At 38.5% G+C, this 19,042-nt stretch overlaps 1 protein-coding gene across 3 annotated transcripts in view; it reads left to right on the top strand.

Annotated features, from left to right (window-relative positions):
• Positions 1-19,042, top strand: part of LYST (lysosomal trafficking regulator) — a 202,315-nt gene that overhangs the window by 146,742 nt on the left and 36,531 nt on the right. For all 3 annotated transcript variants that reach the window (XM_045783612.2, XM_045783611.2, XM_087863139.1), the window contains 5 exons: positions 711-766; positions 10,459-10,611; positions 11,584-11,828; positions 15,599-15,665; positions 17,462-17,618. In XM_045783612.2, coding sequence (XP_045639568.2) covers positions 711-766; positions 10,459-10,611; positions 11,584-11,828; positions 15,599-15,665; positions 17,462-17,618 — 678 coding nt within the window. The remainder of the gene's footprint in view (positions 1-710; positions 767-10,458; positions 10,612-11,583; positions 11,829-15,598; positions 15,666-17,461; positions 17,619-19,042) is intronic.

Raw genomic sequence — 19,042 nt, 5'->3', positions numbered from 1 at the left:
CCAAAGCCTATTCCTTCTATAGGCTCAAGCCACAGCCTCCAAGGCTCAAGATGAAGAGCTTCAAGCTTGTCAGGATGAGCCCCATGGTCACGAGGACAGAGATAGTGCCCTTCTCTGAGCCCAGCAGTGCTTGGTGCTCAAGGGTGACCAGCATACAATGCAGAGCCCCAGAGAAATTCCTACCATTTGGATACATGGTGTAGGGACATGTGTTAACACAGCCAGCCTGTAAAGCAGGAGAAATTGAGGGCTATCTTTTAAGGTCTATTCTGCTGTATAGAGTGTTTAAATAAAAATAATTAAGGATTCTTCTTTTGCTACGAAATTTGTTTACTAGTTGACTTCAGCTAATATTTGAGAAAATAAAGCAAATTAATATGCTAGTAATATAAGAAGAGTACGGGTAATGGTAAATGGCCAACTTTTTTTTTTTTTTAACACTGAGTGCCAGACGCTAGTAATTCCCACAGTAACCCTGTGAAATAAAGTCCTCCCTCCACCCCTTTTTTTAATAAGGAGATTAAGACACAAAGAACCAACTTGCCCAAGATCTCATGGACACTATTAAAAAATATTTCTTGAGTGACAGGAACTGTTTCTGGGTGCTGGGATTTAAATTCAGTCCAACTGACTCCAGAGGTCATATTTTTAATCACATATGGTAATAGTGCACATATATTTTTAAACTCATATCCAATTACTTTCTATAGGTAAATGCGGAATGTATTTTGTGGAAGATAATGCTTCTGATACAGTTGAAAGTTCGGTGAGTAGAGGCTTAAGTTTGCACTTGTATAAATCTAGACAAATTCCCAAAATGTATAACTTTAGTATAACCAGAGAGCAGGTAGTAGAACTACAAGAGTTCATGTATTGTCACTCTATGTATAGATTGGTCTTAATTCCAAACTTTTTCTTTTAAAGATACTTTTAAAAAGAAGACCATACCATCTCCTCTGGCTTACATATGAAATCCTCTGGATTTCATAGAAGTTAGTATTTTTTTTTAAAGATTTTATTTATTTATTCGACAGGATAGAGACAGCCAGCGAGAGACGGAACACAAGCAGGGGGAGTAGGAGAGGAAGAAGCAGGCTCACAGCGGAGGAGCCTGATGTGGGGCTCGATCCCATAACGCCGGGATCACGCCCTGAGCCAAAGGCAGACGCTTAACCGCTGTGCCACCCAGGCGCCCCAGCAGTTAGTATTTTGAGTCAAATTCGAAAGTACTCCTGTTAAGGCGAACAAGCAGAGGAAAAAAAGTGAGAGAGAGAGAGAGACAAAGCAAGAAACAGACTCTTAATTATAGAGAACAAACTGATGGTCACCAGAGGGCAGGTGGGTGGGGGAATGGGTTAAACAGGTGTTGGGGATGAAGGAGGGCACTTGTGATGAGCACCTGGTGATGTAGGGAAGTGCTGAATCATATATTGTACACCTAAAACTATATAACACCATGTATTAACTAACTGGAATTAAAATAAAAACTTTAAAAAATATAAAAATAATAAAAACAAAAATGAAAAATGAAAGAAAAGTGCTCCTGTTATATTAATTAATTTATTTTTTTATCGCTATCCTCGATAACAACAAATAAATCCTCCTTACCACTCCCAGTTCACTATCAAGTACACTTACCTTCACAAAGAAAGGAAAATGTTGTATAATTGAGTAACTTAAGTAATCCTGATATTCACATACCTTACTACCATAATTTTTATTCTAAGGGAAGTACTGATACTAATCAGAAAATAACAAAAATGACTCTTAATTCACATTTTTTATATTGCAAGACTTTTTGTCCATCTGAATTAGCTTTTATGCCATTAAAATATTGTTTTGAGATCCCTGTAATAAAAGAAATAAGGCTTTTTGTTTCAGAAAAGTTCTAAAACCAGGAATTGCTAAGGATATACTAAATAAGATTATATGTGGTTTAATAGTGAATACATAGTTGATTTCAAAAAATTAATGAGCTAAAACATAAAATTTTGTTGTAAAACAGATAATATGAAAAAATTATGAAAATATTTAATATAGCCCACAAAATTGAGTAGGCATTATTTTGTGTGATTTATCTAGCAATTGCCACAGTATTTATCCCAGCTAGTAAAAGTACGATTACATTATTTTTCAGGATGTCTCTTTTAGCAACCAAGGAATTTAATAGTTGATATATGAACCAACGTTTTTGGCTCCAAAAGATGCCATTTTCTCCCTTTATTTTTTTAATAATAATTTTTTATTATGTTATGTTAGTCACCATACAGTACATCATTAGTTCTTGATGTAGTGTTCGATGATTCATTATTTGCGTATAAGTGCTCCATGCAATACGTGCCCTCCTTAATACCCATCACCGGCCTATCCCAATCCCCCACCCCTCTCCCCTCTGAAGCCCTCAGTTTGTTTCCTGGAGTCTCTCATGGTTCATTCCCCCTTCTGTTTACCCCCCCTTCGTTCTTCCCTTCCTTCTCCTACTGATCTTCCTGCTATTTCTTATGTTCCATAAATGAGTGAAACCATATGATAATTGTCTTTCTCTGCTTGACTTATTTCACTTAGCACAATCTCCTCCAGTCCCATCCATGTTGCTGCAAATGTTGGGTAATCGTTCTTTCTGATGGCTGAGTAATATTCCATTGTATATATGGACCACATCTTATTTAACTAGTCATCTCTTGAAGGGCATCTCGGCTCCTTCCACGATTTAGCTATTGTGGACAATGCTGCTATGAACATTGGGGTGCATATGGCCCTTCTCTTCACTACGTCTGTATCTTTGGGGTAAATACCCAATAGTACAATTGCTGGATCATAGGGTAGCTCTATTTTTAACTTTTTAAGGGACCTCCACACTGTTTACAAAGTGGCTACACCAACTTGCGTTCCTGTAAGAGGGATCCCCTTTCTCCACATCCTCTCCAACAATTGTTGTTTCTTGCCTTGTCTATTTTTGCCATTCTAACTGGAGTAAGGTGGTATCTCAGTGTGGTTTTGTATTGAATTTCCCTGATGGCTAATGATTTTGAACATTTTTTCATATGTCTGTTAGCCATTTGTATGTCTTCATTGGAAAAGTGTTCATATCTTCTGCCCATTTTTTGATTTGATTATTTGTTTCTCATGTATTGAGTTTGAGAAGTTCTTCGTAGATCTTGGATACCAGTCTTTTATCTGTAGTTTCATTTGCAAATATATTCTCCCATTCCGTGGGCTGCCTCTTAGTGTTTTTGACTGTTTCCTTGGCTGTGCAGTAGCTTTTTATCTTGATGAAGTCCCACAAGTTCATTTTTTCTTTTGTTTCTCTTGCCTTTGGAGATGTGTCATGAAAAAAGTTGCTGTGGCTGATGTCAAAGAGGTTGCAGCCTATGTTCTCTTCTAGGATTTTGATGGATTCCTGTCTCCCATCAAGGTCTTTCATCCATTTGGAGTTTATTTTTGTGTATGGTGTGAGAGAGTGGTCAAGTTTCATTCTTTTGCATGTAGCTGTCCAATTTTCCCAGCACCATTTATTGAAGAGACTGTCTTTTTTCCACTGGATGTTTTTTTCCTGCTTTGTCAAGGATTAGTTGCCCATAAAGTCGAGGGTCTATTTCTGGATTCTCAATTCTGTTCCATTGGTCTGTGTGTCTGTTTTTGTGCCAGTACCATGCTGTCTTTGTGATCACAGTTTGTAGTATAGCTTGAAATCAGGCAACGTGATGCCCCCAGCTTTGTTTTTCCTTTTCAACAATTCCTTGGCGTTTCCGGGCTTTTTCTGGTTCCACACAAATTTAAAAGCTGTTTGTTCCAGCTTTTTGAAAAATGTCATTGGTATTTTGATGAGGATGGCATTGAAACTGTAGATTGCTCTGGGTAGCATAGACATTTTAACTATGTTTATTCTTCCGATCCATGAGCATGGAATATTTTTCCATCTTTTTGTGTCTTCTTCAATGTCTTTCAAGAGTGATTTATAGTTTCTAGAATATAGATCCTTTACCTCTTTGGTTAGGTTAATTCCGAGATACCATATGATTTTTGGTGCTACTGTAAATGGAATGGATTACCTAATTTCTCTTTCTTCAGTCTCATTGTTCGCGTATAGAAATGCAACTGATTTCCGAGCATTGATTTTGTATCCTGCCACATTACTGAATTGCTCTATAAGTTCTAGTAATTTGGGGGTGGAGTCTTTTGGGTTTTCCATATAGAGTGTCATGTAATCTGCGAAGAGAGACAGTTTGACTTCTTTGCCGATTTGGATACCTTTTATACCTTTTTGTTGTCTGATTGCTGTTGCAAGGACTTCTAGTACTATGTTGAATAATAATGGGGAGAGTGGGCATCCTTGTCGTGTTCCTGATCTTAAGGGAAAGGCTTTCAGCTTTTCCCCATTGAGAATGATATTTGCTGTAGGCTTTTCATAGGTGGTTTTTATGACATTGAGGAATGTACCCTCTATCCCTACACTCTGAAGGGTTTTAATCAGGAAAGGATGCTGTATTTTGTCAAATGCTTTTTCTGCATCAATTGAGAGGATCATATGGTTCTTGCCTCTTTTCTTGTTGATATGATCTGTCACACTGATCGATTTGCGAACGTTGAACCACCCTTGCATCCCGGGGGTGAATCCCACTTGGTCATGATGGATAATCCTTTTAATGTACTATTGGATCCTGTTAGCTAGGATCTTGTTAAGAATTTTTGCATCCATATTCATCAGGGATATCAGTCTGTGATTCTCCTTTTTGATGGGGTTTTTGCCTGGTTTAGGGATCAAGGTAATACTGGCCTCATAGAATGAGTTTGGTAGTTTTCCTTCTGTTTCTATTTTTTGAAACAGCTTTAGGAAAACAGGTATTATTTCTTCTTTGAATGTTTGGTAGAATTCCCCAGGGAATCCGTCAGGCCCTGGACTCTTGTTTTTGTGGAGGTTTTTGATCACTGCTTCAATCTCTTCATAATTAATCGGTCTGTTTAAATAATCAATTTCTTCCTGTTTCACTCTTGGTAGTTTATAGGTTTCCAGGATGGCATCCATTTCTTCCAGGTTGTTTAATTTATTGGTATAAAGCTGTTGATTAAAGTTTCTAATGATCCTTCCTATTTCATTGGTGTTGGTCGTGATCTCTCCCCTTTCATTCATAATTTTATTAATTTGGGTCCTTTCTCTATTCTTTGGAATAAGTCTGGCCAGTGGCTTATCGATCTTATTTATTCTTTCAAAGAACCAGCTTCTAGTTTTGTTGATCTGCTCTACTGTGCTCCTGGTTTCTAATTCATTGATCTCTGCTCTAATCTTGATCAACTACCTTCTCGTGCGTGGGTTAGGCCTGTTCTACTGTTCCAGCTCTAGCTTCTTGAGGTGAGAATATAAAAACTGCATTTTAGATTTTTCTGTTCTTTTGAGTGAGGCTTGGATGGCTATGTATTTTTCCCTTAGGACTGCCTTTGCAATGTCCCATAGGTTTTGGACCGATGTGTTTTCATTTTCATTGGTCTCCAAAAATTGTTTAATCTCCTTCTTAATTACCTGGTTTACCCAATCATTCTGGAACAGGGTGGTTCTTAGTTTCCAAGTGTTTGAGTTTCTTCCAAATTTTTCCTTGTGATTGAGTTCCAGTTTCAAAGCACTGTGGTCTGAGAATATGCAGGGAATAATCTCAGTCTTTTGGTATCGGTTGAGACCTGTTTTGTGACCCAGTATATTGTCTATTCTGGAGAAAGTTCCATGTGCATTCGAAAAGAATCAGTATTCTGTTGTTCTGGGGTGTAGTGTTCTGTATATATCTATGAGGTCCATCTGGTCCAGTATGTCATTCAAAGCTCTTGTTTCTTTGTTGATTTTCTGCTTAGGTGATCTGTCTATTGCTGAGAGTGGAGTGTTGAGGTCCCCTACTATTAACGTATTATTATCTATATGTCTCTTTATTCTGGTTAAGAGTTGGCTTGTGTATCTAGCTGCTCCCCTGTTGGAGGCATATATATTTATAATTGTCATATCCACTTGTTGGATACATCCTTTAAGAATAATATAGTGTCCTTCTGTATCTCTAACTACAGTCTTTAGTTTAAAATCTAATCTGTCTGATATGAGAATTGCTACCCCAGCTTTCTTTTGAGGTCCATTGGCATGAAAAATGGTTTTCCATCTCTTCACTTTCAGTCTGGATGTATCTTTAGGCTCAAAACGAGTCTCTTGTAGACAGCAAATGGATGGGTCATGTCTTTTTATCCAATCTGCAACCCTGTGGCATTTTATGGGAACATTTAGGCCATTCACATTGAGAGTGATTATTGAGAGATATCATTTTAATGTTGCCATGTTGCCTGTGAAATCCTTGTTTCTGTAGATTGTCTCTGTAAATTTCTGTTCTATATCACTCTTGGGGTCTTTTTACTTTTATACAACCTCCCCCTTAGTATTTCTCGTAGGGCTGGCTTGGTGGTCACATATTCTTTCAGTTTCTGCCGGTCTTGGAAGCTCCTTGTGTCTTCATCCATTCTGAATGACCGCCTTGCTGGATAAAGGATCCTTGGCTGCATGTTCTCACATAGTGCTCTGAACATGTCTTGCCGGCCCTTTCTGGCTTGCCAGGTCTCTGTTGACAGGTCTGACGTTATTCTGATGTTCCTCCCTCTGTATGTGAGGAATCTCTTCCCCCTCGCTGCTTTCAAGATTGTTTCCTTGGATCTAAGATTTGGGAATTGTACTATTATTTGACGTGGTGTTGGTCTGTTCTCCTTGATCTTGGGAGGGGTCCTCTCTGCCTCTTGGACACGAATGCTTGTTTCCTTTGCCAGATAGAGAAGTTGTCAGCTACGATTTGTTCAAATATCTCTTCTAGACCTCTCTCTTTCTCCACCCTTCGGGGATGCCGATGATTCTGACATTGGAATGTTTCATGGAGTCAGTAATCTCCCATAATCTACATTCTTGAGATTGGATTTTTTTGAGCCAAGTTTCCGTTTTTTCCTTCTCTTTCATCATCCCATCTTCCAATTCACTAATTCATTCTTCTGCCTCATTTACCCTGGCCATCAGAGCATCTAGTTTAGACTGCATTTGATTCATAGCATTTTTAATTTCTGCCAGATTTGCTCTCATTTCCACCCTTAGGGATTCTATATTCTCGTTAATATTTTTGTTAATATTTTTTTCAAGCCTACAGATCATCTTGACCATTGTTGCTCTGAACTCCATTTCTGACAATTTGGTTATATCCATATCTATTAGATCTGTGGCAGAGGACACAGACTCTGTATCTTTTCTTTGTTGGGGAGGATTTCTCTTCCTCATCATTCTGATGAGGAGTGGTTTCGGGGATGTGCAGAGCCTAAATTATTGAGCAGGACCCAAGCAATGTGCACTTGTTTTATAGGGACCTTAGGGATGTGGGCTTCTTGATTTTTAGCCTGCCTTCTGGTGGGGGGGCCTGCCACGCTGATATTCAGGCAACCCTGTTTGGTAGAGTTGCCCCGGCCCCTGCGAAGGGTGATGAGGATGGGCACAATGTGAACCGGTGTTTCCAGGCTTTTGTTCTCTGGCGGCTTTCCCTGGCGGTTTTCTGTGGCTCCTCTGAGAGTCAGAGCAGCAGTGGCTGAATCCTAGCCTCTGTCTCAGAACAGAGAGATCGCAGTCTCTCTGCACTGAGCTCTCCTGGCCACTTTAACTCTGTTTCTGTCGGTGCTGCTAAAAACCCTGCAGCATCCCGGGTTGTGCCCCACAGCCACTCTCCCAGCCCTCGCTTCCAGGGCCGGGACATCTCTTTCCTTTGTGCTTCTAATACTGCCAGCCACCCCGATTCCTGTGAGCGCTCCACAGCTCCCGTTTTCAGTCTGGTCGCGCGCATTCCCAGGCTCACGGTCTCAGTCTGCTCTCTCGCAGGTGCCAGCTCCCCAGTGCAGGTGCCTACTGCTTCCCGGCGCCCGAGCACAGCGGCTCCTTCCCCCTTCCATTTATCTTCCGATATCTGTGCGCAGATTCATAGCTCCCCACTTTGTACCTCAATTCAGTGCTGGAGATGTTCGTTTGTAGAGATCCAGATGTATCTTCCTACATCTCAGGCTGATTTTGTGGGTGTTCAGGATGATCTGATAGATATCCAGCTCGATTCAGGGGACCAGCTGAAAAAAGGTCCCCTACTCCTCCGCCATCTTTGTCCGACCCTCCTCCATTTTTCCCGTTTAAAAGTCTCCTTAAAATACTCTTTAAAAAAAAAAAATAAATAAATAAAATAAAATAAAATACTCTTGTTTTTTTAATAGAGTGAAAGGTCCTTTTTTCCTCCACTCTTTAGCATTTATTCCTACTTTGTATGTGACATTTGATGTCTTGCATTTTAAATGTATATACACTTTCCATCTTACACAGATGTATTTCATGCAGAGCACCTGGCTTATAGAAGCTTAATTAATATCTGCTGAGTTGAAGCAATGAATGAAAGTTGATGCTCAACAAGAAGGAATTTGTTTTTTTATATGAAAATATTACATTTTCATTAAAATGTTTAATTTTATTTGTAATACAATATTTCCTACCCCTACTTCTAAAAGTCAGTTGGAACCCAGTACAATATTGTAACACACATAGAACAGGGCAAGTCAAATTTTAAAAATTTCAGATAAGGTTTTAGAAGGATGAAGAGCCTGGGATAAGATAGTCATTGTGATAGCGTTCTAAATTTTGCTCTGAGCTCCTGTTCCAACACAAAAGAGTAAGTAAATGCAGTTTTCCAAAAGGAAAACTGATGAAAACAAACCAAAATGGGATGCAGGTTAATTTGATGAGATAAATTCTAACTAGTTTTAAACCATGGTAGAAGCTTTTATCATGATTTTTCTATTAAAAGCATTGGGTAATGTAATTTGTGTATTCAATTGCAGTTTACGAAAGATTTAGATATGTTTTTTAAAGTTTTCTTGATTTTGTACTTTGGCAAGGGCCCACTGGTGGTAAGAAGTATAAGACCTATGGCCTCTAACCCTTCATTCTAGAATGTGGGGATTTGGCATGCCTGAGTGGTTCGGTTCATGACCCTAGGGTCCTGGGATGGAGTCCCACATAGGCTCCTTGCTCAGCGAAGAGTCTGCTTCTCCCTTCTCCTGCCACTCCCCCTGCTTGTGTGCTCTTTCTCTCTCTCTGACAAATAAAATCTTAAAAAAAAAAAAAAAAAAGAATGTGGGGATTTGTTGAGGGAGGCTAGGATCAATGCTGTCAGGAAGAGCCAGCCTTCCGGTGGTCACTTTATCTCTTCCTTCCTTCTGCTGACCACATAGGAGAGGAACATATCCATCTGGTGCATGATGATCTGTGAGCTTACAGTCAGTGGGATTGAATTTGCAGGAGGCCGCTTTGCCTTTGCTGGAAGATTCAGAGGCATGGGAACTATGTGTCAAAGCTGGGGAGCTCCCAGGCCATGCAGATAGGTCAATTTTAACCCAAATCCATGTGAGAGCAGGCCCCCAGTTGTGAGTTCTCAGGGAGAGGATTGTTTTCCATTCTCCACCCAGACCCCAGTCCAAGAGAGACAAGCTCCTGCTTCTTCCTCTGTTGGTGGGCATATGTGTTTTCTATGATCGAGAAAATGTCCCTTAATGGGTTGTAGATTTCTGAAGTAATTTCATTTCCATACTCTGATCCAGAGAACCCAGTGCTTCATCTTCTTTCTTCAAGTGGATGTTAAGCTAAGTCTCTTAGTCTCTGAACCCGGTGTGCGCCTGCTGCCAAAGTGTCACCTCCACCTCACTGCGGCTTTTCACATTTCTTGTTATTTTTGGCTCCTGGGGTTTCATTTCCCTTAATTTCTTGCAAGCTGTGCTTTAAAATTAAGTCTGTCTGGAAAGGCTACAAATTGTATAATTCTAACCATATGACATTCTAGGAAGGGAAAACTATGGAGATAGTAAAAAGATCAGGGGTTCGAGGGGCGGGAGGAGATGAGGAGGTGGAGCACAAGGGAATTCTGTATGATACTGTAATGGTGGACACATTTCAGGAAACATTAGTCAAAACCCACAGCACTGTGTAACACCAGGAGTGAACCCTAATGTAAACTATGGCCTTTAATTAAGAATAATGTTTTCAGTATTGGCTCAACAATTATTACAAAGGCACTGCATCACTCACACTAATGGAAGACAATAATCATAGGGAAATTGTGAGTGCAGGGAGGGAATACATGGGAACTCTTTACACTATCTGCTCAGGTTTCTGCAGACCTAAAACTACTCTAAAAAATAAAGTCTATTAAAAAATACAAATAAAGTCTGTATTTTGTAATTCCTTAAATTTCATCCAGCATTTTGAAGTGTTTTGTCGTGAGGGGTTGGGCAGGTCAGGAATCTTATCTGACATATTGCCACAAAGGGAAGACATTGTATTTCATTTTGATATTTATAAAAATCTAAGATTAAAATGATTATTTATATTTCCTGTAAAGCAGACACTTTCATTTATTTCTTTTGTCTTAGAGCCTTCAGGGTGAATTGGAACCAGCATCCTTCTCCTGGACATATGAAGAAATTAAAGAAGTCCATAAGCGTTGGTGGCAGTTGAGAGACAATGCTGTAGAAATCTTTTTAACAAATGGTAGAACACTCCTGTTAGCATTTGATAACACCAAGGTAAATTGGGCTTTATTGATAGATATTTTTTGAAATTATCATGGGAGCAGTGAAACTATACTCATACTGATTTTATCAAGGTTTAACTTACTTAAACTTTGAGTCACTGTTTCTGACATCAAATAAAAATTGCTTTATTTCTTAGCCTTAATTAAAGTGAACCCTTGGCTATATTAGAATGATTTTTGTCTTTTGAAACTGTATTAAATTCAGATTCTCTAAAATGACTGTATCTGTAAAAAGTAAGTGAATGCATAACCAACCTGAAAAGAGTAATTTAAACTTGAGAGTAGATTCCATTTTTTACAAATCCTTTCTTAACCCCCATATCCCTTCCACTGCAGTTTGTCTGCTGTCCTTTATAGAAACCCTTTTGGAAAAAGTGTTGTGTGCTTGCTGCCTCTAGTTCTCTTTTGAAATGCTCCTGACTTGTTTTCTTCTCACTACTTCACCTAGAGCTTCTCTGGTTGGGGTTATTAGTGACCTCCATGTCTAAACCCAATGGTCAAATTTCTCGGTCCTCATTTTCCTTGACCTGTCAACAGCATTTGACACCAGTGATTGTCTTCTCTTTCTTAAAAACAAAAAACAAAACACAAAACTTCTGTCTAATTAAGAAGACCATGCTCTTTCTACGATACCATGTTGTATTTATTTAGATGAAGATTGTTCTTTATCCTTTATTGATTTTTTTCAGGATCTATATGTAAGTAATTTTTCTATACAAACTTTTTCTTACCTTCTTATTAACTGATTTCTCCAGTAGCAAAACATAATGGTTAAGAGTCCAGCCTTTGAGGAAGACCCAGAGTTGAATCTCAGTTCTCCATCAGTTGATGTTAGTTGGGCAACAAGTATTTTCTTGGGCATCTTGAGATTAGTAACATACCTAAAATATGGAGACTTTGGAGAAAAGTATCCATAGCCTAAAAGAAAATCTCTTTGTTTTTTTTTTTCCTCCTTCCCTTGCAGGTTCGTGATGACGTGTACCACAGTATACTAACAAATAACCTCCCTAATCTCCTGGAATATGGCAACATCAATGCTCTGACAAATTTATGGTATACTGGACAAATTACAAACTTTGAATATTTGACTCATTTAAACAAACATGCTGGCCGATCCTTCAATGATCTCATGCAGTATCCAGTGTTCCCGTTCATACTTGCTGACTATGTTAGCGAGACCCTTGACCTCAGTGATCCATCAGTCTACAGGTAACTAAAAACATTATCACCTGTTAGCTTTGTCCATATGCTGTCTTTATTTCATTAAAAACCTATCATGAGAATTTTCAACCATGCACCAATATAGAAGGAATATACAGCAAACCCCATCTGTCCACAACTTCAACTCGACAATGAAGATTTTTGCCAAACTTGTATCATCTCTTTTTTCTTTTTTAGGACAAATCACAGACATCTTGTTATATTATTCCTGTGTTCTTCAGCACACATCTCTTAAGAAAGTGTAGGACACTTTCTTACGTGTTATGTTGCAGTGCCATTATCATATCTAAGAAAATTAACAATAATTTCATGGTATCATCTAATACCCAGTCCATTTTCCAGTGTTCCCCACTTACATGAAAAATGTCTTTTTATAGTTGATTGGCTTATATCAGGCCCAATATCACCTTTGGTTGCTATGTCTCTAAAGAAATACATCTAGAATAAGCCTTTGTTTTTTGGTATGTGTTTTCCTCTTTCTTTTTTCCTAACATTGACTTGTTGAAGAAAAACAGGTCATTTATTTTGTAGGATAGCCCCCATTCCCATGTTAGTATTTACCTTCTTCCTTTAGCCTCTGTATTTTCTAGAGACTGGAAATTAGTTCTAAAGGTTTGCTTAGATTGAGGTTCAACTTTTTTTGGCAAGAATCCTTTATAGGTGGTGGTGTGAACTTCATATTGCCCATCCCAGGAAACATATGATATCCCACTCTAATGATGCTCAGATTGATACATGGTTATCAGGCTTCTATTGAACTTGTTTCTGTTATTGATGGTTATCTCTTAAGTCAGTTATTTATTTCACTAGGGATCACAAAATGGTGATTTCCTATTCTGTCATTTCTTCTAAAATTTTTTAGAAGAAAACATACAAGATGAGCCTGAATATTTGTTGTTTCAGAAATCAAGGAAACTAATAGTCTTGTCAGAAGGACGTGGGGGCCATATTTGCATACCTGTGTTTATTGCAACATTATTCACGACAGCCAAGTCGGGGAGGCAGCCCATGTCTATCTGTGGATGGATGGATAGGGAATTTATGGTACATACATACAATGGAATATCATTCAGCCTTGAAAAGGAGGGAAGTCCTGTCATATGCTATAACACAGATGAACCTTGGGGACACTGTGCTAAGTGAAATAAGCCAGCCACAAAAAAGACAAATATTGTGACATTCCACTTATTGTTATACTCATTGGCAGAGAGTGGAGTGGTGGTTGCTGGGGGATGGGGATGGACAGGGTAGGGGGAGATGAAGAGTTGTTCTGTGGGGGTAGAATTTACAAGATGAAAAAGTTCTAGACATCTGTTATACAACAATGTAAATATTCAACACTATTGAACTGTATACTTGAGGATTGTTATGATTATAAATCTTGTATTGTGTGTTTTTTACCACAATCAAAAAAAAATATAAAGGACTCAGGAGCCAACTTAAAGTGGTTCTCACTGCCAAAGATAGGACAATCTGAGTATCAGGAAGAATAATGACTACTCTTGATTAAAACACATTTAAATTTAAAAAAACACTCAAATTAATAATGATACTTTTTAAAGGCCCCAAAAACAAACTTACTGGTCGCCATTGGATATAACTGGGGCCCCAATTCCTTACTTTTGAAATTTGGCAATTAAAGCAAAAGAATTAAGCATTTATCCTGCCTTTTTTGAATGAATTGCATTTTAGAGTAACCACATAGCCCTAGTTGGTGAGGAAATATTCTGGTTATTTAATTTAAAAAAAAAGTTCTCTTATGTAATTTAAAGAAAATTTGACTTCAAATATTCTACTTGGTATATTAGAATATATATTTTTAAGAATATTTTAATTATAACTACTAAAAAGCAGGCCCAGCTTAAGACAGTTTTCAAGAAATCAGATAGAGTTTAATATGTCAATTTAAAAAACAGCAAGTGGCATGTTATTTATCTTCCAGACATTTTTATACACTGCTGATGGACAGTTAGACATTTCTACACTACTAGTATAAATAGATCCAATCTTTCTGGAAGGCAGTATGACAATATATAGCCAAAGAATTCTTCAAATGCACATACTCTGTTTTAGCAACTTAACTTCTGGGACTTTTTTTTTTAGGAATACTTAAGAATATGTACTTTACCAGACAGGTTCCCACTAGAAGTAAGTTTCATGAGGGCAAGAACTCTGTCTGGTTCATTGCTGATAATGGTGCCTGGCACTGCATGCAAAGATTTGGCCATATGGATGGATAGTCCTTACATCATTTTTTTTAAGTAGCTAAAATTTAGAAACAACTTCAATGCCCAACACTAGGTTTGAGTAAACTGCTTTACATTGCAGCTATTAAAAATGGTATTTTGAAAATATATAGTATAGGTGGGGAAAGCTGTTATTTTTATGTTAAACATGAATATACATATACAGATAACCAGAAAATCAACTGGAAAGGTATATACCAAAATGTTTTACCTGTGAGTAATAGTGTTATAGCTGATTTGGAGGTTATTCTTTCTTGCTCATCAGTAATTTCTGACTTTTCAACCACAACAATAAGTATTACTGATGTTCAAAAAAACCTATTTACGCTTGTTTAGAAAAAAACGCATGATTTCTCCTATTTTGACATGTGAATTTGTATCTATTCTATAAAACTGTTTTTACTTTCTAACAAATTTTTCAGGATTAGAAAGGTCTCAAAAACAAAATTAGTGTTTACTATCACTAATTTCAATATCCCTGGAAGGTAAGTATATTAATATCTGGCTCAGCAGACCTGGTTTGACCCACTGAAATTTGGACAAATCTTGAGGTTGATCTAGTTACTGAGCCAGATGTTGAAACTCCAGATGGCCACACCCCAGTGCCAGCCCAGATGGGTCCTCAGCCAGGGAGGCTGCTCTTCCTTCTTGGATCTTTTCCTCTTGCTCTTTCAAGTGCCGCACAGGGACACTACTTGGCTCTGTAGCTTGGAAAAGCGAGGATTCATCCTAGCGTTCTCTAGCCTCCCTGCTACAGCGTGAACACCAGCACAGACACATCCACACGCATGCAAACATTCTCTACTCTGTGAACAAGGAGGTCACTTCCGGAGGTCACTATAAATTAGACAACAAAACATTTATTTCAGTACTCACACTCCAAGTCTCCACTTGGTCATTTAAACGTGTGTCATTTTGGGGCACCTGGCTGGCTCAGTCGGTAGAGCATGTGACTCTTACTCTAAGGGTCATGAGTTCAAGCCCACATTGGGCGTGGAGCCTACTTAAAATTTAAAAAAAAATTTTTTTAAGTGTCTTTGCTTTAATTTTCAGTAACTAGTCTAATAATTATATAATATCGCCTCGTGATCATATTTCCCATCCAAATCACCCTTCAGTCTTCACTGCCTGACGGCTGTAGGTCTGGAAAATGGAAACAGGAACTTCAGGGCTTGGCAGGAATCAGCTGCCTTGGGCAGCATCAGTTATGATTCTGGAGGAAGTAGAGGAAGCGGGGAGAGGAGGAGCGGCAGCAGCTCTTCTTGTCCAGGTTACTCATAAGTCAGGACTTCCTGAGATTGGTATGGCTCTGTTTAGGAAAATTCTACCTTATGTCAGTTGATTCAGTCATAATCTTGAATGATGGCTGTAAGTTGCAAAGCAACATGTGTAAGCTCTAAACTGAGGGCCATGTGTTTGCCGATCACAGATTTACTTACACGGCGCAGGTATGTAGGCAGCTTAATCTTGACAGGATCAAAATACTTCATCTTTTTCCGTCCTCATTTGCAGAAATCTCTCTAAGCCTATAGCTGTGCAATATAAAGAAAAAGAGGATCGTTATGTGGACACCTACAAGGTAGGTTTCGTTTTTCCTTGTATTTTGATAAATGAAAACTCAAGTTTTATTCTATAGACTTGTGTTTTACCTAATTTTAAATTTATAGGATTGATTTTTCAGTTTTTTACTTTCTTGCGCTTTGAATGACAGACAATTGGAAATCACTGTATGGTTCTAGATATTATTGTCTGTCGCAATTCTCTGAAAACACTTTGCCCGGAAAAAGAAATACACTTATTGTGGCATAAATTGGTAGCTGATAATCCATTGTTATATTCACATATAAATAACTATATTCCTTTAAAAAAAAAACACAGATTTTCAGGGACCTGCTATTTGTATCCCCTAGTGTTATTTATATAGCAATATCAGTCTATGTATAATGCAGCATAAAATTCCTTATTACTCATATCCAGCAAATTATGCATTGATTTATTAGGAGAAATTTGCCAGATTTTAAAGTTTTAAAGTATAAATTATCTATTTCTGAGAAATTAACATTAATGGAATTCTGTTGGAAATTTTTTTAAAAATTCATTAGCCACATGCTGCATTCTTCACAGCAGTATCAAGGTAAGAGGAGCTGAAGCAGTTTTCTCGCATTCACATTGTTTTGTGTCACAGTTCCAGAAAGATCTCTCCAAGTGTCTTATAACTGTCACTCCCTGATTCTTCTGTGGTTGAAAATAGGGCAGTGCTATGGAATCAAGGAGAAGTGACTCCAGAAATTCAGTATCACCTGACTTTGTTATCAGAGCCAGACAGAAGCTTTGGGAGATGAGTGACATCTATTAAATATTTGGTTGAGCTTCCTACTTCATGATGGGAAGAGAGGAGTTGTGAAAAATCACTCTATTCGTTTTTATCTCAGCATAACTACATTGCAAAATAGCCATAAAATGTTACATTAATACCTAAGAACTTCAATAACGCAGTACAGTTTTTCCATTGCTATTGCTTTTCCACTGCTACAGAGTTTCTCTAAAGAACATAGCATTGTATCTTGAAGTGCAGAAGTCTCTAGTGACAATAGCAGCTCTCATTTATTGAGTACTTGATCAACTTAAACATTATAGGCCATGTTGGGAGCCAGAGCTCTGGGAGGCCGGTGAGTTTCCTATGATGGAATGAGAGAGTAAAGGTGCAGACTATGACAAGCTTCTCAAGTGCCTTGGCCTCAGCAGGGCACCAAGGAGGAGACGCTCCAGGTGGCTGAGGTCCAGACACAGGTGGGAGGGCAAGCCATGGAAAAGTATCAAAGGCATAGTAGAGGGGCACCTGGGTGGTTCAGTCTGGAGCGTCCAACTCTTGATTTCAGCTTGGGTCATGATCTCAGGGTTGTGAGATGAAGCCCTGTGTTGGGCTCTATGCTGAGTGTGGAGCCTGCTTGGGATTCTCTCTTTCTCTCTGCCCTTCCCCCCTCCTCAGCTTGTGCGCTCTCTCTGTCTCCCTCCCTCTATCTCTCTCTCTCATTCAAAATAAAAAAATAAAAATAAGGGGCACCTGGATGGCCCAGTCAGTTCAGTGTCTGCCTTCAGCTCAGGTCATGGTCCCAGGGTCCTGGGATGGAGCCCCAAGTCGGGCTTCCTGCTCAGCGGGGCACCTGCTTCTCCCTCTCCTGCTCCCCCTGCTTCTGCTCTCTCTCTCTGTCAAATAAATAAATAAAATCTTAAAAATAATAATAAAATTAAATTTAAAAATAATTTTTAAAAAGGAGGAGTAGTAGAGAAGATGGGAAGAAAACTAGTGAGGCTCTTCCAGCTTTGCCTGGAGCACTCTCTCATGAATACCGTCTGATTTCCTGTTTCCTTCAGTACTTGGAGGAGGAGTACCGCAAAGGAGCTAGGGAAGATGACCCCATGCCTCCCGTGCAGCCCTACCACTACGGCTCCCACTATTCTAACAGTGGCACCGTGCTTCACTTCCTGGTCAGGATGCCTCCGTTCACAAAAATGTTTTTAGCCTATCAAGGTAAGAATTAGCTTGTAACTACCTAAAATATCTTATTGAGTCATTAGGGGAAAAAAAAAACAGCTCGACATACTTTCTGAGACTGTAGAGACTAACCAAACCACAGGAAAAAGAGTTCTATTTATTTCTTCAATAAAATTCTCTTCAAAACATCTGTAGTAAACCAAATTATCTTGCTAATATGTCAAATTTTAGCTGCAAATTAGACATGTCTAAGTTTATAAAAATGTAATTCACTCTTTAAAAATTAGGATGTAATTCACATACCATTAAATTTATCCTTATCAAATGTATGCAATTCACTTTTTAAAGGTGTTCAATTTAATAGTTATTTCAGATCACATAAGTTATCTTTGGATAGGGAAGATATCTTACTGTTATTTATTATAAGTAACTAGCTAATAGGCAAGCCACACTGCCACCTTCACCATAGTAACTTTCTAGTTAATAAACTTCTACCTCACGGGCACCCAGGTGGCTCAGAGAGTTGAGGGTCCAACTCTTGATTTTGGCTCAGGTCATGATCTCAGCGTCGTGAGATCAAGGCCTCAATGTGGAGCCTTCTTAAGATTCTCTCTCTCCCAGATAATGAATCATGGAACATTGCATCAAAAACTGGGGATGTACTGTATGGTGACTAATATAACAAAATAAAAAAATAAAAATTTAAAAAAAAATAAAGATTCTCTCTCTTCCTCTGCCCCTCCTCCCTGCTCAGGCTCTCTCCCTCTCTCTCAAAAAAAAAAAAAAAAAAAAAAAAGAAAGAAAGAAAGAAAGAAAGAAAGAAAGAAAGAAAGAAAAAAGAATAAGAATAAGAATAAGAATAAGAATAAGAATAATCTTCTACCTCAGTGTTTTAAGTGGCAGCCTGCAGGCCAGAAGATTGCTTAGAGGTGAATTTACTGACTTGTGTGCAAATAGGGACATACTCTCCTATCGATTTCTGAGGGCTGTGATATGAACTCTGTAGTTGCTCCTGGTGGCACCCAGAATCCTTTGTGGGATCATTATCCATTCATTTACTCAACCCTTCTGAACTTCTTTATATATTTTTACTCACATGCCACCTCTTGGAGGAATGAATTTTCTATTGTCCCTACTTGTTCTGTAGAAGGTGCTTTCTTCTATTTGTCCCTGTATAAGTACACAGAACAAATGTTCCACATGACAGCTGTTCAAATATTTGAAGACTATTGCCCTGTCCCCTTTCTCCCTTTCAGTCGTATCTATCCCCAAGCTTATTATCCTTAGTTAATTTGACATCAGGTTGAGAGCTTCCTATATGCAGGGTCTTATCCCAGCTGCTGCTAGAAATATAAAAAATAAATAAGACTTTCTGTACTTACTAAAGTGTTTTAAAAACTAATGTGTAAGCCGTCCTTGTTTGCTCTGGTTTCCAAATCTGTCATTATTCTGATTATCCT

This window comes from Ursus americanus, chromosome 6, assembly GCF_024610735.1.
Source record: "Ursus americanus isolate L20-20 chromosome 6, mUrsAme1.1.p, whole genome shotgun sequence".
NCBI classification, from domain to species: Eukaryota; Metazoa; Chordata; class Mammalia; order Carnivora; family Ursidae; genus Ursus; species Ursus americanus.
This window is presented reverse-complemented; position numbering and strand designations above follow the sequence as displayed.